At 37.6% G+C, this 23,751-nt stretch overlaps 1 protein-coding gene across 31 annotated transcripts in view; it reads right to left on the bottom strand.

The window, feature by feature from the left end:
• Positions 1-23,751, bottom strand: part of MLLT10 (MLLT10 histone lysine methyltransferase DOT1L cofactor) — a 222,768-nt gene that overhangs the window by 34,750 nt on the left and 164,267 nt on the right. For 19 of the 31 annotated variants that reach the window (XR_010146821.1, XM_063781470.1, XM_063781471.1 and 16 more), the window contains one exon: positions 20,379-20,426. The exons of the other annotated variants lie outside the window; for them this stretch is intronic. Coding sequence is in view for 18 of the 19 variants with exons in the window: in XM_063781470.1 (XP_063637540.1) it covers positions 20,379-20,426 (48 nt within the window). In the remaining variant the exon portion in view is untranslated. The remainder of the gene's footprint in view (positions 1-20,378; positions 20,427-23,751) is intronic. 31 annotated transcript variants of the gene reach the window in all.

Raw genomic sequence — 23,751 nt, 5'->3', positions numbered from 1 at the left:
GGTGACAGAGCAAGACTCCATCTCAAAAAAAAGGAAAAAAAAAAAAGCAGATAAAATGCTGATTATCTAGTTATTTTGGGGGTGAAAAGTGTACTACACAGGGAGTCTCCAATTTCTAAAATTAGAAAACAAAAGTTAGCTGGAGGCAGCATGCTGAAATTGAAACAGCAGAGGCTTTTGACTTAGACAAAACTGGGTTCAAATGCTGGATCTGTCACCTACATGACCCTTAATCAAACTACTTAACCCTTCTGAACCTCCATATTATTCTTATCTATAAAACAAAGATAATGGCTACCTTAAAGACTTTTTGTGAGATTTTGAGAATATCCATATAAAAAAGCTCTAGCAATGCCTACCACAGAGTAAGTTTTAATAAATGGTAGCTATGGCCATTTTGGTGTTAATGCTTTCATTAAAAATGTATCTGTAAGTCAGGAAAGTACACTGTTGTAACTACCAGGTCCTCTAATGTCTCTACGACACTTTGAAAGTTGCAATTACCATCACAACATGCAGTAAAACATCTTGGAAGAATAATATTGAGAAGCAAAATCGTGGTGATTAAGGACCTTCAATCTCAAAACTTAAATTGTTTTTATATTACATCAACGTATACTTACATAGGAAATTACGCAGCTAAATGTGCAATCCAGTAATCACACTTTGAAACAATATCTGGTACTCAGTTTACCGGTAAAAACAACAACAACAACAACAACAAAAAAAACAGAGCAAAATGTTCCTTTCCTATCAAGGCAGGAAAGCTTAAAATTCTAAATCTTTCTTTGAAAATGAAAATAATGTATTCCCTTCAACTTCCTTGCTCCTCAGGTAGGACTGGTACAACATCCACCTTAAATTCTTCTGTATCTGCTTTCTATTTAACTTCACTCTATTTTCATCTTCTTTAAGTCATATGCTGTTTTTAACTAAAATCAAGGTGACATTCATTGAATTAAACAGAGCTAAATGTTACAATGCATGAGCTCTAGGAAAATACACTGAAATTCATCTGTTCAGGATAGGGAGGAGAAACAAAGCTGCAGAACGATACAGAGGGTGGCAATGACATACTGATTCCTTCCTTTCCTTTTCTTCCCTTCCTTCCTTCCTTTCATCAAACAAATACTCAGTAGGTATGAGGAATGAGGCTAGAAGCTGGGATAATGTAGCAAGCAAGACAGACAAGATTTTAGCTCTCTGGGAATTTACAATTTAAGGAGCAAGGCAAACATTAAAACAAATACATGAATACAAATTCCAACACATACTATAACGGAAGAGAAAAAGGTACCACAAGAGTGGAATACTAGGAAGCAAGAAAGACCTGTCTAAAAAAATATTTAAGACAAGGCTTAAAGGTTAGGTAGGTGTTAACTAGACAAAGAGTAAGACAGAAAAACTTGTCCAAAAGACCCAGAAATATTGAAAGAAGAAAAAACAGGTAATACAGCTAAAGCCTTGTGGAGAGGCTGGTAAAAGACAAAGTTGGAGAGAGGGGAAGGAACAGATCATAAGGCCTTGTAAGCCACGTACAGGTGTTCTGAATTTTTGCTAAGATCAGTAGGAAGACACCAAAGGCAAATAGTATGACTCACTTTTTAAAAAGATCATCCCTCTGACTCTTATGTAGCAAAGGGACTGACGGGGATGAGTGGAAACAAAGATTTTTTTTTAGGAGGCTATTTCACAGTCTGGATTAAAAATTATGTCCCTCCAGACAAAGACGGTAGTAGTACTAACATGGACAAGGACTTGCAGTGCATCTAGAAATCAGAATCATCTAAACTTGATGACAAATTAGATTTGGTAGCAGGGTAGAAGATGAATGAGTCATGGGTTTCTGGCTAGTGATTAAAAGTGCCCTTACTGAGATGGTAAAAACTGGAACAGGAGGAATGGAAGTTTTCTTAAACGCCAGCCTGGGACCACATGTTGAGGCTCTCCACCATTTCAAGGGTGGATCCTAGAAGAGGAGTTCATACAGAAAATTGACACCAGTAAGATAAGAAGAAAACCACGACTGTGGTGTCACTGAAGCAAAGAAAGAGAGCCTGACGAAAGAGATGGCAGTGACTTCTCAAATGCTGCATTTTCAGCCCACTAGATGTGAAAAGATGGAGACAAACAGTGATCTCAGGAGAAGAATACAGTATGAGTAGAAGCCAAAAGAACATTGTTTAGACTTAAGTTTTTATTAGTAAGCCAATGCAATTACACAAGATTGGTAAATAAGACAGAAGTATACCTGTCTAATGACAGAAATAATAATGCTCACCAACCTGAGTTCCTATTTCCCACTTTCAAACTGCCTAGGAGGTCAAGTAAGTACCCATCCAGTGGCTTATTCAGGAAAAAGACTGTGAATGGAATAGTCTTCAGAAATATTTAACAAAGTAAGTAATTAAGCCTGTAAGTTATCCCTAACCCACATCCCGAGAGACTGAATTACTTATTCTTTCCTAGAGGTTAATATGGTGTGAAAATAGTTAAAAGTCCAAATCCTGCTCCCTCGTGCAAATAACTTAACCTCACACAACCTCATATACCTCATCTATAAAGTGAGGGTGGTACCAACAATTTCACAGGGCTGGGGCAAGGATTAGCTTACATATGCGAAGCATATACTAATATTGTCCTCGGGACCCCTAATGGTATGTGCAGGCACCAGTCATGGTAGACGGTATGCTGTCTACCACATAGTAAACATCTGACAAACAGTGCCCATCATTATTATGAATTCATTATTATGAATTAAATAGGATTGAGAGAGGGGTTTCAAGATGGGTGACTAGAGGCATTTTGTATTTGTCTCTTCCACTAAGAACCAAAATAGTTAGCAGGTAACAACAATTTGTATAGATTGTCCAAGAGAAAACACTGGAATTCAACAAAAAACTAACAACCAATACCTAAAACAAGGAAGGAAAGGGAAGCAAGGCAGCCTGCTTGCCCAGGAGCCAAGAGAGGCTCCCTAATGCAGGGAAAGAACAGGTTAGAGACCCTCAGCTGTCAACATTCCCACATGGACTTCTGCAATCCTAGCCATGGGAGAGCTCCTAGATCCTTGCAGGCTCTGAAATAAACATAGGGAACTGCGAGGAGATTGTGTTGACAGCACAGCCACAGGGAGGATGCTTATGCTGTATCCCATACATGTTCTAAGACCTAAGCAGCAACAGCAAAGCACCATCTTAAGAGTCTTGTACCCAACAGGCTACACACTGTCCTAGGGCCCAGCAGCGCTAGGACTGAGGCCAAGAGATACACCAGCTACTGCTCCCAGGGTGGAGGCGTGAATGAGCAAAGTGCGGGCTACTGCACACAGGGCTGAGATGTGGGGAACCACTGCTAGGGCTGATGCATGAGTGTTCCCCATCTGCTGAACTCCACTTGCCTCCACTAACATGGCCCTGGGCTCTCCAGTGACAGGGCAATGGTGTGACCAATGCTGCCCCGGCTACCTGAACATTCTGCTGGTGACTTAGGGATCACCCTGACCCTGCCTACCATGACTGGTACCTGCAAATACCATCAGGGGGCCTGAGGACAAGCCCACCAACCCAGCTTTGCCCCACCCTCAGCCCATGCCAGAGCACACAAGTCTGGAGTACAGGGGACTGCCCAGCGCAATCCAACATCATTAGCACCTGAACACTTGTCCTGGGGATCTGAGGTTAGGCCTACCCACCCTGCTGCTACTGCCACAGCTGGCACCTATCTGCATGTACCATCTGTAGGTCTGGAGACTGGCCTGCCCAGTCCACTGTAGCCACCACCAATACAAGTGCACTCTTCCTGGGATCCAGAGGGTTGTCCCACCACTGCCACCGTCCTCGCACACCACACTGGCTGGCTGCAGACCCGAGAACCGTCCAACCTACAGAGCCAACTGCTACCACTACTGGCATCTGAGGAAGTATGGGCCTCCACCTTGAGGCACAAGAATCAGCCTACCTGGACCCACTAACACCAGTACCAGCATATGCCACCCTGGGCCCAAGGTGAGGCATGCTTGGTCCATGACTGAGGTGCAAAGGCTGGTCTACTTGGCATCCTAGTCCCCAGCAAAACTTCACCACTGCCTCCACTAATAATTGCACCCTAAACCACTGAGAAAAATCATAGCCACCGCTGATACTGTTTAAGCCAAATAAATCAACCAGAGATTACATGACTGCACACATCCAGAATCACAACTACGGTGCCTACCCAAGCAACACCATAGGTATATCTTCAATAAAATGTTCTCCCCTATGAAAGCAAATTCAAAAAAATTGGGAGAAGCTATTATCACATCAGATGCACAGATATCAACATATACAGGAAACATTAAAAAGCCAAAAAAAAAAAAAAAAAACCGAGAGAGAGACACCTCCAAAGGGCACACAATAATTCCGTAGGAACACATACCATTAAAAACAGTTTTTAAAAATATTGGAAAAATAATTCAAAATTTTAATACTAAAGAAGCTCTGTGCGATACAAAATAATTCTGAAAATACAAAGAAATCAGAATGGTTATTCAGGACATGAATAATAAATTATTTATTTTTATTCTGTAATTATTCAGTAATAATTTTATATATAGAGAGAGAGAGAGGGAGAGAGAGAATTTAAAAAGAACAAAACAGAGGCTGGGCACAGTGGCTCATGCCTGTAACCCCAGCACTTTGGGAGGCCAAGGCTGGCAGATCACTTGAGTACAGGACTGCAACATCAGCCTGGCCAACACGGCAAAACCTCATCTCTACAAAAATACAAAAGTCAGCCAGGTGTGGTGGTACCTGCCTGTAATCACAGCTACTTAGGAGGCTGAAGCAGGCGAATCGCTTGAACCTAGGGGGCAGAGGCTGCAGTAAACTGGGGTCACTTTAGCCTGGGCAACAGAGCAACACTCCATCAAAAAAAAAAAAAAAAAAAAAAAAAACAATCGAAATCCAAAATGTATTCAGAAGTTTCAACAATAGACTAGATCAAGCAGAAGAAATTCATAACTTGAAGCCAGTCTTTTGAAATAACCCAGTCAAAATACAGTGACCAAATATTCCAATAATATGGAAAATCAACTCAACAAAATACTAGATTAAAACTTCCCAGGTCTGGGCCGGGTGCGATGGCTCACACCTGTAATCCCAGCACTTTGGGAGGCTGAGGCGGGCGGATCACAAAGTCAGAAGTTCGAGACCAGCCTGATCAACATGGTGAAACCCTGTCTCTACTAAAAACACAAAAATTAGCCGGGTGGTAGTGGTGCACACCTGTAATCCCAGCTACTCGGAAGGCTGAGGCAGAAGAATTGCTTGAGCCTGGCAGGCTGAGGTTGCAGTGAGCGGAGATCGCGCCACTGCACTCCAGCCTGGGTGACAAAGCGAGACTCTGTCTCAAAAAAAAAGAACTTCCCAGGTCTAGCAAGAGATATAGACATCCAGATAGAGGAGGCTCTAAGATCCCTAAAAACAATGCAAAAAGGTCTTCTCTACAGCACATTTTACTCAGGTTGTCTAAAGACAAAGACAAAGAATTCTAAAAACAAGAGAAAGGTATCCAGTCACCTATAAAAGACCCCCCCATCAGACTAACAGATTTCTCAGCAGAAATCTTACAGTCAACATAGAAGGGGATGATATATTCAAAAGTGCTGAAAGAAAAAAAAAAACTTCCAGCCAAGGATATTACATCCAGCAAAATTATCCTTCATAAATGAAGGAGAAATAAAGTCTTCTCCAGACAAGCAAAAGCTGAGGAAATTCATCACCATTAGACCACCCTACACGAAATGCTCAAGGGAATTCTAAACCTGGAAGCAAAAGGATGACATTTGCCACCATGAAAACATACAAAAGTACAAAACTCACTGGAGTAAAGCAAATACACAAAGTAAGAAGAAAGAGAAAGGACTCATACCACCCCTACAGAAAACCACAAAACCACAACGACAAAAAGAAAGGAAAAGAAAGAATATACAAAACAACTAGAAAACAATAGGACAAAAACAAAACCTCACATATCAATAATAACCTTAAATGTAATGGATTAAATTCTCCACTTACAAGATATCAACTAGGTGAATGAATTAAAAAACAAGATCCAACTACTTATTGCCCACAAAAAACACACTTCACCTGTAAGGATGCATACAGATGGAAAGTAAAGGTATGAAAAAAGATATTTTATGCAAAGGGAAACCACAGGAAGTAAGCAGGAGTAGCTATACTTACATCAGATAAAAGAGACTTTAAGAAAAAAAAACTGTAAAAAAGATTAGGTCATTATATAACGACAAAGGGATAACCAGCAAGAGGATGTAACAATTCTAAATATATATGCACCAAACTGGAAAATTCAGATTCAGAAAGCAAATATTACTGAACCTAAAGAGAGGGATAAACTCCAATACAATAATAGTGAGAGACTTCAACAACCCACTCTCAACATTAGATAGATCACTGGCACAGAAAATCAAAAAACGAACACTGGACTCCAACTAGACTTTAGACCAAATGGACCTAACAGACATTTACAAAACATTTTATCCAACAACTGCTCTCATCAGCATATGGAACATTCTCTAGGACAGACCGTATGTCAGGACACAAAACAAATCTTTAAAAATCAAAATCACATCAAGAATCTTCTCAGTTTACAACGGAATAAAATTAAAAATCAACACAAAGAGGAACTTAGGAAACTATACAAATACATAAAAATTAAATAACATGGCCAGGCACAGTGGCTCACGCCTGTAATCCCAGCACTTTGGGCAGCTGAGGTGGGCAGATCACAAGGTCAAGAGATTGAGACCATCCTGGCCAACATGGTGAAATCCCGTCTCTACTAAAAATACAAAAATTAGCTGGGCATGGTGGTGGGCGCCTGTAGTCCTAGCTACTCGGGAGGCTGAGGCAGGAGAATCACTTGAACCTGGGAAGTGGAGGTTGCCATGAGCTGAGATCAAGCCACTGCACTACAACCTGGCAATAGAGTGAGTATCTGTCTCAAAAAAAAGAAAAGAGAGATGAGACGAGACGAGACGAGAAGAGAAATAACATAACCAGGCGTGGTGGCTCACGCCTGTAACCCCAGCACTTTGGGAGGCTGAGGCTGGTGGACTGCCTGAGGTCAGGAGTTTGAGACCAGCCTGGCTAACATGGTGAAACCCATCTCTTCTAAAAATATTTAAAAAATTAACCAGGCGTGGTGGTACATGCCCAAAGTCCCAGCTACTCAGGAGGCTGAGGCAGGAGAATTGCTGGACCCCAGGAGGCAGAGGTTGCAGTGAGAAGAGATCGCATTACTGCACTCCAGCCTGGGTGACAGAGCAAGACTCCATCTTCAAAATATATATATATTTTTAATAACACAATCCACCACTGTGCCAATGAAGAAATTAAGATGGATATAAAAAAATTTCTTGAAACAAATGAAAATGGAAACGCAACATGCCAAAACCTATGTGATACAGCAAAAACAACACTAAAAAGTTTATAGCAGTAAACGTCTACATCAAAAAAGTAGAAAGACTGCAAATAAACAATCTAATGATGCACCTCAAGGAACTAGAAAAGCAAGAACAAATCAAACCCAAAATCAGCAGAAGAAAAGATATAATGAAGATTAGACAGAGACCCCCTCTCCTTCTCAAGAAAAAAAAAATCAATGAAATGAAAAATTGGTTCTTCAAAAGGTAAACAAAATTGATGAACTGCTAGCTAGACAAGGCAAAAAAAAGAGGTAAGAACCAAATCAGCAAAATCAAAATTGAAAAAGGAGACATTACAACTGATACCACAGAAATATGAAAGACAGCAGAGAATAGTATGAATGCTAACAAATTGGAAAATCTAGAGAAAATGGATGAATTCCAAAAAACATACAACCTACCCAGACTGAATCAGGGAGAAATAGAAACCCTGAACAGACCAACAATGAGTAATGAGACTGAATCAGTAATAAAATGTCTCCCAACCAAAGAAAAGCCTAGGACTGGATAGATTCAATGCTGAATGCTACCAAATGTATAAAAAGGAACTAATACCAATCCTCTTCAAACTATTCCAAAAATCAAGAGAAGGGAATTCTCCTTAACTCATTCTGCAAGGCCCTGACCAGTCAAGGATACAACAACATCAAAAAAGGAAACTACAGGTCAATATCCCCAAGAAACATCAAAGCAAAAATCCCCAACAAAATGCTAGCAAACCGAATTCAACAAAACATCAAAAAGTAATACACCATGATCAAGTGGGACTTACACTTGGAATGCAAGGATGGTTTAACATAATAGGTATCACATCAATAGAATAAAGGACAAAACCCATATGATCATCTCAGATGCAGAAAAAGCATTTGATAAAATTCAACATCGCTTCATATTAAAAACTCTCAAACTAAGCACAGAAGGACCATTCTGCAAAATAATAAAGGCCATATAGGACAAACTCACAGCTAACATTATACTGAACAGGAAAAAGCTAAAATTTTTCCTCTAAGACCTAAAACAAAACAAGAACGCCCACCTTCACAACTCTTATTCAACATAATATTGACAATTCTAACCAGAGCAATCTGGCAACAGAAATAACAGGCATCCAAGTTGACTTCCATATGGAAGTAAAATTCACTACTTTGCAGATTACATGATCTTATATGCAGAAAAACCTAAATACTCCACCAAAAGACTATAAGAACTGATAAATTCAGTAAATTTGGAGGATACAAAATCAACATACAAAAACCAGTACTGTTTCTATATATCAATAATGAAATAGCAAAAAAAGAAATCAAGGCAGCAGTCCTGTTTACTATAGCGTTTAAAAAAAAAAAAAAGAATACATTTAACCAAGTAGGTGAAAGATCTCTACAAGAAAAATTACAAAACACTGATGAAAGAAATTGAAAAGGACACAAACAAATTTAAAGACATCCCATGCTCATGATTTGGAAGAATTAGTATCATTAAAATGACCACACTGCCAAAAGCAATCTACAGATGCAATGCAGTCCTTATCAAAATAATATCATTTTTTGATAGAAATAGAAAAAACAATTCTAACATTTGTATGGAGCCAAGAAAGAATCAGAATAGCTGAAGTAATCCTGAGCAAAAGAACAAAGCTGGAGTCATCATGCTACGTCACTTCAAAATATATTACAAAGCTACAGTAACCAAAACAGCATGGTATTGGTATAAAAACAGATACCAATGAAACAGAATAGAGAAGCCAGCAATAAACCCACTTTTTTTTTTTTTTTTTTTTTACAGCCAACTGATTTTTGACAAAGGCACCAAGTACGTACACCGAGGAAAGGATATCCTCTTCAAAAAATGGTGCTGGGAAAATTGGATATCTGTATGCAAAAGAATAGAACTGTACCCCATTTCTAACCATACACAAAAGTCAACCCAAGATGGATTACAGACTTAAACATAAGACCTGAAAGTATAAAAATACTCAAAGAAAACACAAGGAAAACACTTCAGGACATTGGTCTAGGCAAAGATTTTATGGCTAAAACATCAAAATCACAAATAGACAAAATGGGACTACATTAAACTAAAAACCTTCTGCACAGCAAAAGACATAATCAACAGAGGAGGGAGACAAACTGTTGAATAGGAGAAAATATCTGCAAAGTATTCACCTGACAACAGACTAACATCCAGAATACACAAGGAACTCAAACAACAATTTAAAAAAAAAAAAAAAAAAAGATACCATTAACAAGTGGGCAAAGGACATGAATAGATATTTCTCAAAAGATAACATACAAATGCTGGGCACGGTGGCTCACACCTGTAATCCCAGCACTTTGGGAGGCCGAGGCGGGTGGATCACCTGAGGTCAGGAGTTTGAGACCAGCCTGGCCAACATGGCAAAACCCTGTATCTACTAAAAGTACAAAAATTAGCTGGGCATGATGGCACGTGCCTGTAATCCCAGCTACTAGGGGGGCTGAGGCAGGAGGATTGCCTGAACCTGGGAAGCAGAGGTTGCAGTGAGCCAAGATTGTGCCACTGCACTCCAGCCTGGGCAAAAGAGCAAGACTCCGTCTCAAAACCAAACCAAACAAAACAAAAACATAGAAATGGACAATATATACATGAAAAAATGCTCAACATCACTAATCATCAGGGGAATGTAAATCGAAACCACAATGAGATATCATTACTCCAGTTAGAATGGCTATGATTAGAAAGACAAAAATGACAGATGTTGCTGAGGATGTGGAGAAAAATAAACTCTTATACACTATTGGTAGGAATGTAAAATTAGTACAACCACTATATAAAATAGTATGTATATTTATCTAAAAAACTAAAAATACAACTTCCACATGATCTAGCAATCCCAATATCAGGTATTTAAACCAAAGTAAAAGAAATGAGCATATCAAAGGGTTACCTGCACTCACATATTTATCATAGCATTTTTTCACAAAAGCAAAGATATGGAATCAACCTCAGTGTTTTTCAATGGACAAATGGATAAAGAAAGTGTAGTATATACACACAATGGAATACTATTTGGCCATAAGAAAGAATGAAATCATGTCATTTCCAACAACATGGATGGAACTGGAGATCATTATGTTAAGTGAAATAAGCCAGGCACAGAAAGACAAATACCACATGTGCTCAACTCATATGTAAGACCTGAAAAACTTGATGTCATGGAGACAGAGAATAGAATAACAAATACCAGAGGCTGGCAAGAGTGTGAGGGTAGGAGGGAGAAATGAAGAAAGGTTGTTGAATGGGTACAAACATAAAATTAGATAGAATAAGTAAGTTTTAATGTTCGACAGAAGGCTAGGGTGACTATCATTAGCAACAATACATTGAATATTTCAATGAAGGTAGAAGAGAAGACTTGAAATGTTGCCAACACACAGAAATGATAAACATTCGAGGTGATGGATACCCCACATACCCTGACTTGGTCAGTATACATTCTATGCATGTAACAAACACTCAAACGTCCCCCATAAATAGGTAAATTATTATGTAGCGATAAAAGAAAATGTAAATAAGCAAGCATCTTTAAAATAAACAGGATAATATATACAGTAACAGAAACACTTCTGTTGTTACTCAGTCTTCCCTTTCCCTTTGGCAACTAATGAATAAATACAACAGTCTTTATCTTTGGCTTTCCCTTTCTAGACTGTAGAATATATCTCCATAGAATTAATCCATTCATTACTCAGAAATGGTAAAATACAATTTAAGTTAGACCTTTCTTTCCTGAGACTCTCAGCAATCTCAGTGGAATACTGGTGTTCCTAAATCTCTCTAGGCAAGTGTTAACTATTTGGTGGGTTGCTCTATTTTTGCTTTATTAAAGATGAACATTTTTACTCATTATGTATTGCTTCTTTTGACATGATCTATACAATTGAACACAATCATTTTTTAAATTTGAAATACATGCAAAAGTAGGAAAAAATCATCAACAAACTTTTTTTGGTTTTTGTTTTCAGATGGAGTCTTGCTCTTGTTGCCCAGGCTAGAGTGCAACGGCACAATCTCAGCTCACTGCAACCACCACCTCCCAGGTTCAAGCGATTCTCCTGCCTCGGCCTCCTGAGTAGTTGGGATTACAGGCGCCTTCCACCATGCCTGGCTAATTTTTGTATTTTTAGTAGAGACAGGTTTCACCATTTTGGCCAGGCTGGTCTTGAACTCCTGACCTTAGGTGATGTGCCCGCCTCAGCCTCTCAAAGTCCTGGGATTACAGGCATGAGCCACCATGCCCGGCCTATTTCTGTCTTTTAATTCCCTAAATTAACTGTAACTACACACACCTAATAAATTCTCCCTCTCTTTTTTTTTTTTTTTTTTTTTTTTGCTTAAATCGGACAGAATTCACTTCTGTGGATTATATAACAATCAACTCTAACTGATGGTATAATAAGTAAAGAAATAAGATGCTCAAAGATGAAGCTAGGGAGTCAACTCATGTAGAGTCTCACAGGCTACAAAGGACTTTTAAATTGTAACCTAACGGAAAGCCATTAAAACATTTTTAACCAGAAGAGTGCCATGATTAGAATTAGGTTTTTATAAGATCACTTTGGCTACAGTGTGGACGACGCCCTGAAAGACAACAGAGTGGAGTCAGGGAGATGACTTAAGTAGCTATTGTAATATTTTAGACAAAATATTTTAAGTACCAAATTCTGGCCAGAATTATGGAGTGAGAAAAGCAGCGGCTCGAGGAATTTCAATACTAAATTTGGATAAAGAGAAGCCACCAGAAAACTAAAAAGAAATTGTCAAAGAGTTGGACACCCATGCTAAGCATAATGTTACAAAAGCAAAAAAATTTAAAATAACATTAAAATAGAAGATGTTTCCAACAGAAGTTCCTAGACAAAGACAAATGTGCATAAAGGTCATCTAAGATGAAGACTAAAAATACCCACTGACTTGGCAATGTGAGAGCCATTCCTGACCTGACTGGAGTAGTTGTAGAGGCCACTAAGAAGTGGTTTGAAAAATCAATCAATAGGAGAATTTCTGTTTCTAGCAACAAGGCAGATCAGACAACCTAAAACCCTTCCTAATTAAAATTACCTAAAAATGAGGGCACATGTTCTCAGGATCTCCTGAGGGCTGTGTCATAGGGAAAAAAAATATTACCTAAAAACAAATACCCGAGTCCACAAGCAAAGGAAATGTCTAGGGGTCAAGAATAAAAAGGAAACTTGAAGGCTTAAAGCTCAAAAAAAAAAAAAAATCAAAAAAATAAATACATACTCAAAAAATAAGCAATAAAACTTAAAGGCCAAACAGGCTGCCTTAGCAGAGTCGGCCTGTCTCAATAATGTATGAACTTTGGTTTTAATGCCCAAAAGGAAAAGAGATGAGACCTTGTGCCTCTAATGGATGGATGGAAGGATGAAACTGAGATCCTGTTTATATGGCTGAGACTGTCAAAAAGCTACACTTTCAGTGGAAGGGCAGACCACTTAAAAAAAAAAAAAAAAACCCACACACAAAAATCACCCAAAAACCACATCATAGGGAGAAAATAATAATACTTGTCCAATTTGGTCTATGCTCTGGATAGGAGGTAAAAAGTCTGCCATGTGAATTTATAGCCACATAGTCTTGTGTTCAAATAGACTTTGGTTTGATAAATCCCAACATTAAATTAACATAAGAAGGGACAGGGTGGTGAAGCAAACACAAACTTTTCTGAAGGGATATATCCTTAACCCACGATAAAACTTAAGTTCACAATCCAAAATAAGGAAACATGGAAGGAACCAATCCCCACGATGACAAATCAACAGATACAAACATTTAGACTGCCCTCCAAGACACTTCGAAAATAGAAATGGCAAATAAATATAATAAGATAAATATTTTAAATGATTAAGAACCTAAGAGGATGCATTTTTTAAATGTGAGAAAAGAACACTCTATATAAAAAAGAGGAACACAGAGTATCTTGTAGTGGTAGGCAGAATTCTAAAGACAGGTTGGTGTTTGCTATCCCCTGGTTATTCAATGAAACGCTAATCTAGGTACTGCTATGCAGACCGAATTAAGGCTATTGGTTAGCTGACTTGGAAACAAATTATCTGGGGTTATCTAGAAAGATCCAATGTAATCACATGAGCCTTTGAAAGCAGAAGAGGGGCTGGGTGCAGTGGCTCACTTGAGGTCAGGAGTTCGAGACCAGCCTGGCCAACAGGGCGAAATGCCTGTGATGACACACGCCTGTAATCCCAGCTACTTGGGAGGCTGAAGCACGAGAATCGCTTGAACCCGCAAGGCAGAGGTTGCAGTGAGCCGAGATCAGACCACTGCTCTCCAGCCTTGGACGACAGAGGAAGACTCTGTCTCCAAACAAACAAACAAACAAACAAACAAAAAAGAAGGTAGAAAGTCAGTGAAAGATGCGGCAGAAGAGAAAGTGAGAGATGCGGCAGAAGGGGAAGTCAGACAGATTCTAAGTGTGAGAAGGATTCAACTCATCATTGCTGGCTTGAAGACGCAGGGGCATGTGCAAGGTCTTTATAAAAGCCTCTAAGAGCTAAGGGTTTCTTCGGAAGCCTCCTGGTAAGAGCCCAGCTGGCCAGCACCTGGATTTCAGCCTTGCAAGACACTAAGCAGAGAACCCAGCCAACCCAAACTTCTACTGGTAAAATATGATAAATGAAAGCTAATGAATGTGTGTGGTTTTAAGCTGCTAACTTTCTGATAATTTGTTATGTCAGCAATGGAAAACTAATGTACTTACAGTGCCAGAAAGTAAGGAAGCATTCAAAGAATAACAGGGATATGTCAACAGAACAGAGAGCCAGCTCAAAGGGGTTCCCACTGGCTAACCTGAACAATTTTCAGCATCACAATAAATCATGAATAATAAATTATAGCCCACAGGAATCCTTAAACACATACTGATATAAACTGAAAATCTGATGAGGAATGGAATATTACATATAGTGTCACAATTTATTCCACAAAATAATTACTAATTGTAAAGGGGGAAAGAAAACCTTTACATTGGGAAAGCCTGATTATGTGTCATTGATAATATGCACTGCAAAGATCATTTCTATAAAATTCCTGCCCCCCAAAACATAATCTGAATTTAGTAATGAAAAATAAAATCCAAAACAACTACGCTGTGATCTCCAAAAACATTGACAACTGCCAAAACTTGAATGGCATTTGAAAACTAGATGGTAGTAATATAGCAGTGTTAATCTTCTGTTCTTAATAGCTATACTGTGATATTGTAGGAGAATGTCCTTGTTTGTAAGAAATACATAAGTATTCAGTGCTGATGGGATACTGTGCGCAACTTACTCTCAAATGGCTCAGAAAAACAAAGTTCTCTCTACTATACTTGCAATTTTTCCATGAGTTTGAGATTGCTTCAAAATAAAAATATTTTCGGATGTGGGAAAAGAACTACGCAGCTCTTTTTTTAAAAAGAAAAACAGAAAACCAAACTACGTTCATTTTAAAAGAGACTTCAAAGAATTCAAACTTGAAAACAACATGTTCACTAAAATTCTTCACTCAATAGTCTAATAAAACAATAAATTAAACACAGCTAAAGAGATGATTAGTGAACAAAAACAAACATCTAAACAAATTACTCAGATATAAAAGAGAGATTTAAAAAATGGAAATTACAAAAACTTAAAGAACATTAAGGGCAGTATTCAAATCCAAATATGCCTAACAAAACTTCCAGAAGAAAGAATGGAGAGAATGGTAAGATGCTGTATTTTGAAATATAATGGCTAAGACTGTGTAGGGAAGGGAATCGGTGAAACGCATGAATTCTCTCAATCAGGAAGCACAGTTAAGTCCAAGGAAGACTTAAGTCATACATAGACATATCACAAAAATAAACAAATGATCTTAAACGAGTGTGTGCTTGTAGAACAGTTTCAGGGGTAGGCGCACAAATAGGAATAAGTAAATTGGGTTTTTTTTTTCTCTGTGGAGGGGTTGTTTTCAAGAGGAAAGATACTAAGAGCACGATTGATGAAAACATAAGAGACGGTGACAAAAAGACGGTCAGGAAACTAAAATAAGGTTATTTTTTTCCCCCTGGGAAAGACATCTAATATCTTGAGTACAGGGAAAGCAAAGGAAGAGTATGAGGAGTTAAATGTATACATATTAAACATGCATAGCAAAAAGTAAGTTTCCTAGAGAAGTATATTAACATTGCAAAGCAATTTAAATGTCAGCTGCAATTGTTATGAATCAATGAATGATATGAATTTTTACATGGGGTGATTTTTTCTCTATAAACACTAAGCTCAAATAAAGTATAAAAATATGAGTCATCAGGTTAATGAAGGAGAGTACTTCAGCTAAGAGATGAGACACACCTAAATGAGTACAATCATAAGCCTAAACGAGAAGCATCATGAAACATACATACTACACAGTGATTTTTTTTTTCTGTTTCTTTAAAAAGATTAAAAGAAAGATTTAGTGGGGGGAAAAGTATCGACTAAAATGAAGAACATAATCTTATCAGATATGGTGGTTATCAACATAATTTGCCTTTCTTCATGAATATTTTTGTTTTAAATAAAAACATAAAAGAATGGCCACATTCATTTTTAGAAAACAGAGACAAGAAAACACAATACTCTTGAACCATTGATTTTAATATAACCATTATGGCCAGGTGTGGCGGCTCATGCCTGTAATCCCAGCACTTCGGGAGGCCAAGGCAGGAGGATCACTTGAGCTCAGTAGCTGGAGACCAGCCTGGGAGACATTAGTAAGATCTCATCTCTACTGAAAACGAAAAAAAAAAATTACTGGGTGTAATGGTGTGTGCCTGTATTCCCAGCTACTCAAGAGGCTGAGGCAGGAGGATTGCTTGAGCCCAAGAAATTGAGACTGCAGTGAGCTATGACGGCACAACTGCACTCCAGCCTGGACTAAGCAAGACTCTGTCTCAAAAATAATAGAAAGGTGGCAGAACAATAGGCCAGGCGCGGTGGTTCATGCCTGTAATCCCAGCAATTTGGGAAGCTGAGGTGGGAGGATCACGTGAGGCCAGGGATTTGAAACCAGTCTGGGCAACAAAGCAAGACACTGATTGATTAAATAATAATAATAATAATAATAATAATAATAATAATATAACCATTGTGATAATTTTGTCAATCCCCAGTACTTGCAACTTTTTGCTATGATAAATATCTCTGTATGTCTAGTCTTTTCATATTTTGTACATTTCCTTAGAATGGAAGTCACTTCTATTATTAAGTCCTTTTATTTTTTATAAGACAGGGTCTCATCTGTCACCCAGGCTGGGGTGCAGTAGCGTGATCTCAGGTCACTGCAGCCTCTGCCTCCCAAGTTCAAGCGATTCTCATGCTTCAGCCTCACAAGTACCTGGGATTACAGACGTGAACCACCCCATCTGGCTCTTTTTTTTTTTTTTTTTTTTGTAGATATGAGGTTTCACCATGATGGCCAGGATGGTCTTGAACTCCTGACCTCAAGTGATCTGCCTGCCTCAGCCTCCCAAAGTGCTGGGATTATAGGCGTGAGCCACCGTACCCAGTCTATTAAGTCCCTGGCACCTGGTACTTTCCTTCTTTCTAGGAAGTTTTCTTCATCTGATTTACCCATTTATTATTCTGTTCCTTGGCTGTAACCATTACGTTATTACCCCTTTACTGTGTTCCTTGCTTTGACTATTATAAAATATAGCTGAATACATAAAATTTCTTTCTTTTTAAATTTTGTTTCAAATTACTACTATCTTCCCTCATGTCTTATGTTTATTATGCTGATTTGTTTTCTCTCTACAGTTCCATAAAAGACCTAATCTGGGTGGAAAATCAGATTTTCTATTATTGGCAACATGAAATAAAGTTTTTGGCTTCCTAAGCCAAAGCTATAAGCTTTCAGATACACCTTTGAAATAAAAATATTAGTTGCTCCTAATGCATGCATGATGGAAAAAAGTATGAGAAGCAAAATTCCAAATACCTAGCTGTTATTACATAAATATACTATTCTGTTAGGAATGGGCACATACATATATCCAGAGATATATATCCATATGTATATATCAAGAGATCCTGAAATAAAATGACCCTCTGAGTGTGAAACAAGTATATCAGTCATCTATAGAAACAGCCCACCAAGGACATGGTCTACAACTCCAGGTTTAATGAAGGTGATTGGGACATAGTTTCTGCAAATGCAGGACCAGAAGTTAACGTGAAAGGAAGCTGCAAAGTAGTGAAATACATTACACAGAGAGAAAAAAAAGTATTATCAAGATGATGATAATATTTAAACATGATCGAACTGCCTTTATTCTGATGTCCGATTCACTAAGCAAGCACTTTCCAATTATAATTTGTTTTCCCAAGAAGATTACCGTAAGGAAGAATAAGATAAGCAACATTTGGCATTCTTGGCAGTTATTATTTTTAAATCATAGATGATTAAATGACATTCTTCCCTACCTTCATTTCTGAGATTCTGGCTTGAGTAAGCCCATTTGATGAACTCTAGGTATACTGACAGAAGTAAAAAAGAGGATATTAGAATAATCTGTGCAAGAGATGATAAGGACCTGAATCAACACAAAAGAAGAGTTTTGAAAACGATAAAGAAAAATTAAATACAAAAGTCATGTCTAGAAAGCCTCAAATTAGTAAATTAGAAAAAATGTTCAGAAGGCAGCACTTGGTGATTTATGTAATAGTAAGGAATAGGCAGAGAAAATGACAGACAGGCAGGCACAAACAGTAACTCCAGGACAGAGGTATTTCGGACAAAAAAATACAAGAGGAGAGGAAAGAGATCACTTCTCAGGCGACATTGAGAATTTAAAATAAAATAACTCGCTCAGATGCATAACCGTTGCATATTTAAGTATTATTTATACTCTTATTTAATCATTAAAGCCCTATTCTGAAGTACACTAAAAAGAAAACGCTTTTGTAAACACATTCAAGTTACTACACATACCTGAAAGAATCAGTTCTTTTGGGGGGAAATCTATTTTTTAAATTTCTAATAATTTAAAAATTCATTAATTCAAATTATGAAGGTTTTAGAAAACTAATTTGGTTTGGTGGGGGGTTTTCTGACAGTGAATGTTTCCACAGTGATTCTCTGTCTTCCTTCAAACTTAATTTTTCTACATGTTCACCTGATCTCTTCCCATCTGCTCCAGATTCTTGATCTATGAAATATCACTCCTTGAATCTTAATCCTTAATCTCCTTTCTACCTATTAAGACTTCACTATTTTAAAATAAACCTGATTCAACCTCTTTCTCTGTCTTCTCTACCCACATTTTTCAGCCTATACTAGTCTCAGAGTTTCAGTTACTACCCCCTAAGTGGCCTAGTTTCAATTCTCTTTGGTGCCCAAGCTCTATTTAATTCTGTGCTAAACATCTCTACCTAAATATTGTGTTAGTAAATGAATACCCATCCTTTCCAGCTACTGTCATTACCAGTTCTTCTTGGGTAATACACATCTCATCAGTTTGACTTCCAGGATCCTCATTCAGGCCATCAATAAATTTGGTAAGATTGTAACAAAAAACTATTGGGTTACTCTGTTTCAGCATTAGCTCTTTTCCATCTTTTTACATGCTACCCACCAGTTGAAACTTCCTAAAGTACAGGTTTGATTATCTTTTTTCCAACTCAACACCAACTGCTTTCAACTCCTTGGACTAATAGCTAATGTTGTTATTTTTCATATCAAATATCAGTATCTTGGAGGTAAAACGTGCCAAGAAAAAAAAATATATATATATATATATATAAATGTGTGTGTGTATATATATATTATATATATATATAAAAAACACACACGCTATATATATATATATTACTTTACACAGGCTGTGTATTCTCATTCTATGCCATTGCTCATGCTAACTGTACATACCTCAGACTAAGAATCTAGCTCTGATCCCTGTATCTCCAAATAACAAAATTTTACATATTCTTTAAGTATCAGGTCAAATGTTACATTATCTGGATAGCTCATTCCTTCAGCTGAAAGCAATTTTCCCTGGCCTTGAACTCCTACTGACCATTAAAGAAGTTGTAAGTACATCCCTTGAAATTATTACATATATGTATTTCTTTTCCGTTTAGAGTGTATGTTCTCAAAGGGAGGACTCATATGCCACATCATTTATCTTTTGCAGTATACTTATTTCCCCAAAGCAACTAACCAGGACCTTACATATAGACATAAAGAAAGAACCTAATATACTCTTGTCAAACGATAAAAAGCTAAGACAGTCTCAAGAAGGAAAGTGCCATATTGAAGATACTCACAGCCTATAAAATTAGCTTTATCAGCATGTTAAAAATGAGGTTTGTAGGGGAGGGAAATGAGTGGATGCATACTTCAAGTGGTTAACAGTAGTGGATTTCATTCTGTAGTTCAGAATACAAATGTTCTCTCTGAACTGATCCAGAGTATTTGAGATATATGTTAAAAGAATCAGAGAGTTATCATGATTATAAAACATGAAATATGTTCTCATATTCTTCCTGATCTCAGTGTGAGAAGGGACACAGGTGTACAAAGTGGTCTTCACAAAATCAGACCTAGGAGCCTAGGCCCTTACAAGTAAACAGTTTCAGGAATTCTAAGATCTACCTACCAAGTCTGAAGCAATATGACAAATCCAAATAACTACAACAATAAGAACATATAGTTCATCCCACCTACCATCCAAGGTTATAGATAATTCCTTTCAGGCATCATTTTTTTTTTATGAGTACATATTGCTAACATTGGTTTGTATGGGAAGGTTTCCAAGCTACAATAGGATTAATTTAACACTATTATGTTTAGAACCATGCTGGAGTTTGGTACATACCTATGAATTTAAGTTCTTGCTTTGTTAGTGTAGAACTGTCATCTCTGTCTAAAGAAAAGACACACTTTAATTTCAGATTTTTAATCACCACTTCCTAAAAACCACCATGACAGACAAGTTGAAAAACTGAAGATATTATGATGGGGTACAGTGTGGGGGTGGATCATCAGGGTTAAAATCCCCATGAAACCTATATAAATTTAAAAAATTGCAGTGCTCTAAATAAAGAGAGTAGTAATGGCATTACCAGTTAATTTAAAAGTAATTATTATACAACTCATTCCCATTTGTACTGCTTCCCTCACTCAGTTGGAACTTTTCAGGTTCCACCCTCTTGCAGTTTCAATGAAAGAGTGTAGATTCATTTTCCACTATAAAAGTTAACATGGATACTGGAAACTACTTTTTCTCCCCAGTGGTGGACTCACCAGCCAAATGTGAAAACTACTTTTTCTCCCCAGTGGGGGACTCACCAGCCAAATGTGTTTATCCCTTAAGAGTCTTTGAAGCCTATCTTCAAGGAACCAAGAGCAACAAAATAGCCTGGATACTTTGAAATGGAAAAAGTCTTATCTATAAGTACATGTCTTATACTACCTTATTATAAAGGCTGTGTTAAAGTAGTCAAATTCTTTCCTACACAGGCATAATCACAACCCTGCCCATAAGATTTCATACCATTTCATCATGTGTTCTGTCTCCCACAAACTCATCATAGCTCCTTACCATTTCTCTGATTCAAGACAGCAATTCTAAGGTCTAGGTTTACTAACGGTCAGGTGCCTTTCTCTAGAATTTCATTTCAACCCCTTAAACCAATGTGCTTTGCAGCTCTTTACTACGCCCAAGGCCTAGTTCCCTTCCCCCCTTTTAACCTAATTATCCCTTACCAAGTGATTCACAGTTTGTGTGCATTGAAACAAACTTCGTAGCACTTGTTGTATCCTAGGATGTGACAGTTTACTGTATAAGCATAAAGAACACACTAACTCATAAGAAGAAAAAATGTCTGTTGTGATTAAAAGGAAATTAAATTTAGAATGAGCTAGATTCTCAATCTCCATACTGCTCACAGTGACAACTCATCCCCCATCAGTAATATCTCATTACACACAGTGAATCTCAAATGATACTGGCTTTGGAACAATTATATGCGCCTGAGTATTACTCATCCCACTTCATGGAATCCTATCCACTTAATGCTTCCCTGAAATAAAAAAGGGACACATATGAAGGACAAAAATTCAGTTTCTTATAAACTAGTCTGACAAGCCTAAGTAGAACCCTGCTCTTGAGGGAGAATGTTCACCTCTAAAATCAACTGGCATTTATACGTATACTCATCCTACAGCACCTAAATGAATAACTGGTTAACATTACCTCCTCCAACAAACCCTATTTGTTTAGTGAGCGCAGTTGTCTCAAACCAGAAGCATCATAATTAAAGGGAATTTAAAAGTGCAATAAGTGGGACTTGGAACTCAATTAGCAATATACTGCTGTGAAAACTGATCTAAGTAAGCTCTTTGGTACTTTATTTATTTATTTATTTATTTATTTATTTATTTATGAAGCAGAGTCTTGTTCTGTCACCTAGGCTGGAATGCAGTGGCGCGATCTCACCTCACTGCAACCTTCGCCTCCTGGGTTCAAGCGATTCTCCCTGCCTCAGCCTCCCAAGTAGCAGGGATTACAGACATGCACCATCACGCCTGGCTAATTTTTGTATTTTTAGTAGACAAGGGGTTTCGTCATGTTGACCAGGCTGGTCTCAAACTCCTAAGCTCAAGTGATCTGCCACCTCGGCCTCCCAAAGTGCTGGGATTGCAGGCATGAGCCACCATGCACGGCCCCAAGGAAATATTATATATTTACAGTCATAGATATTGAGTTTAAAGCATATGTCTTCATTTGTTCTTTCTCAGAGAGGATCTTAGGACTTAATGAAGGCGGTTCTTTTGGGTATGTGAAATAACTTCATAAACTTTTGAAATTGGTGTTTTCAGGTAAGGAATTAAGAATAATATTGATACAAAGCAAAGTACTTTAGGAAAACACCTAACCAATTTCAAACACCAATTTAGGTCCACCAGGATAAACTGCATATGATCAGAGAAATTTAAGAAATTTAAAAATTGAAGAAATAATATTAAAATTATTGTCCCAACAAAGGAAAAAGGAAACAGAAAAGTAAGGAAAGATATATTATGTAAAGGTCTCAGGAAATTTCAGAAACTTTTAAGGCAGTTTGGAAAGGGAAAGTAGTCATTTAAATATCTTAAAGAATATTATATGGAGAACTAACTTTAAATCGATGCCCATAAAAGAAAGTGCCTTGTATTTCATGTTTGGTTTTGTGGTGGTGCCCTGGAATGAAGCAGCCTAAGAGATTTCATGATCTTAATAAACTGTAAGTTTAATTTCTCTATTTCACTTAATAGAAGTATTTTAAATGCTTGTAAAAATGATGAAACAAGTAGTATGTATTAAAAGATTATAGTTTAGTTTTATAGTCCAGTTGAAAACTAGCATATCCTCCTCCTAGTTTTCATCTTTATGTCTCAGGGATGGTTTTGCTCTAGTATTTTCTAGGTTCTTTAATAATTTATTTTAGAAGTTGGCTTTTATTCATCTTATTTTGTCAGTATTTAGCTCATCATCTAATAGGCTTGCCATAATTGTTGAATGAATGAAAATTGTTAATTGCTATATTTTCCTAGAATAAGTTCCATATATATCCTTGGGAATATGTTAATTTTCTTTGGGAATTAAACTTTGTATTGGACTGTCTTGTTTCTTTCAGTATAGTAACTTGGTTCTTTGCTAAAGTAATAGAGTTGTTTCATACATTTGTTTTGGCCTTTCTCACTTTTAATATTATTTTGAAATGCTGGTTTAAAGTAGCCAAAGAGGCTGGGCACGGTGGCTCACGCCTGTAATCCCAGCACTTTAGGAGGCCGAGGTGGACCACTTGCAGATCACTTGAGTCTAGGAGTTTGAGACCAGCCTGGCCAACATGGTGAAACCCTGTCTCTACTAAAAATACAAAAATTAGCCAGGCATGGTGGTGGGCGCCTGTAATCCCAGCTACTCGGGAGGCTGAGGCAGGAGAATCGCTTGAATTCAGGAGGCGGAGGTTGCAATGAGCTGAGATGGTACCATTGCACTCCAGCCTGTGCAACAGAGTGAGACTCCATCTCAAAAATAATAATAATCATCTTTCCTTGGTCATTTCACTTGTATTAATTTTTCCAGAATAAGTTTTGTGAAGTAATAAATTTTAGTTTTATAAAGTTCTATTCAAAACATTTTGAAATGCATCAGTTGCTAGAATAAATGATGAAAATAATCCATAGTTTCAACTGTCTAATGA

Source organism: Pan troglodytes, chromosome 8 (genome assembly GCF_028858775.2).
Source record: "Pan troglodytes isolate AG18354 chromosome 8, NHGRI_mPanTro3-v2.0_pri, whole genome shotgun sequence".
Lineage (NCBI taxonomy): Eukaryota > Metazoa > Chordata > Mammalia > Primates > Hominidae > Pan > Pan troglodytes.
This window is presented reverse-complemented; position numbering and strand designations above follow the sequence as displayed.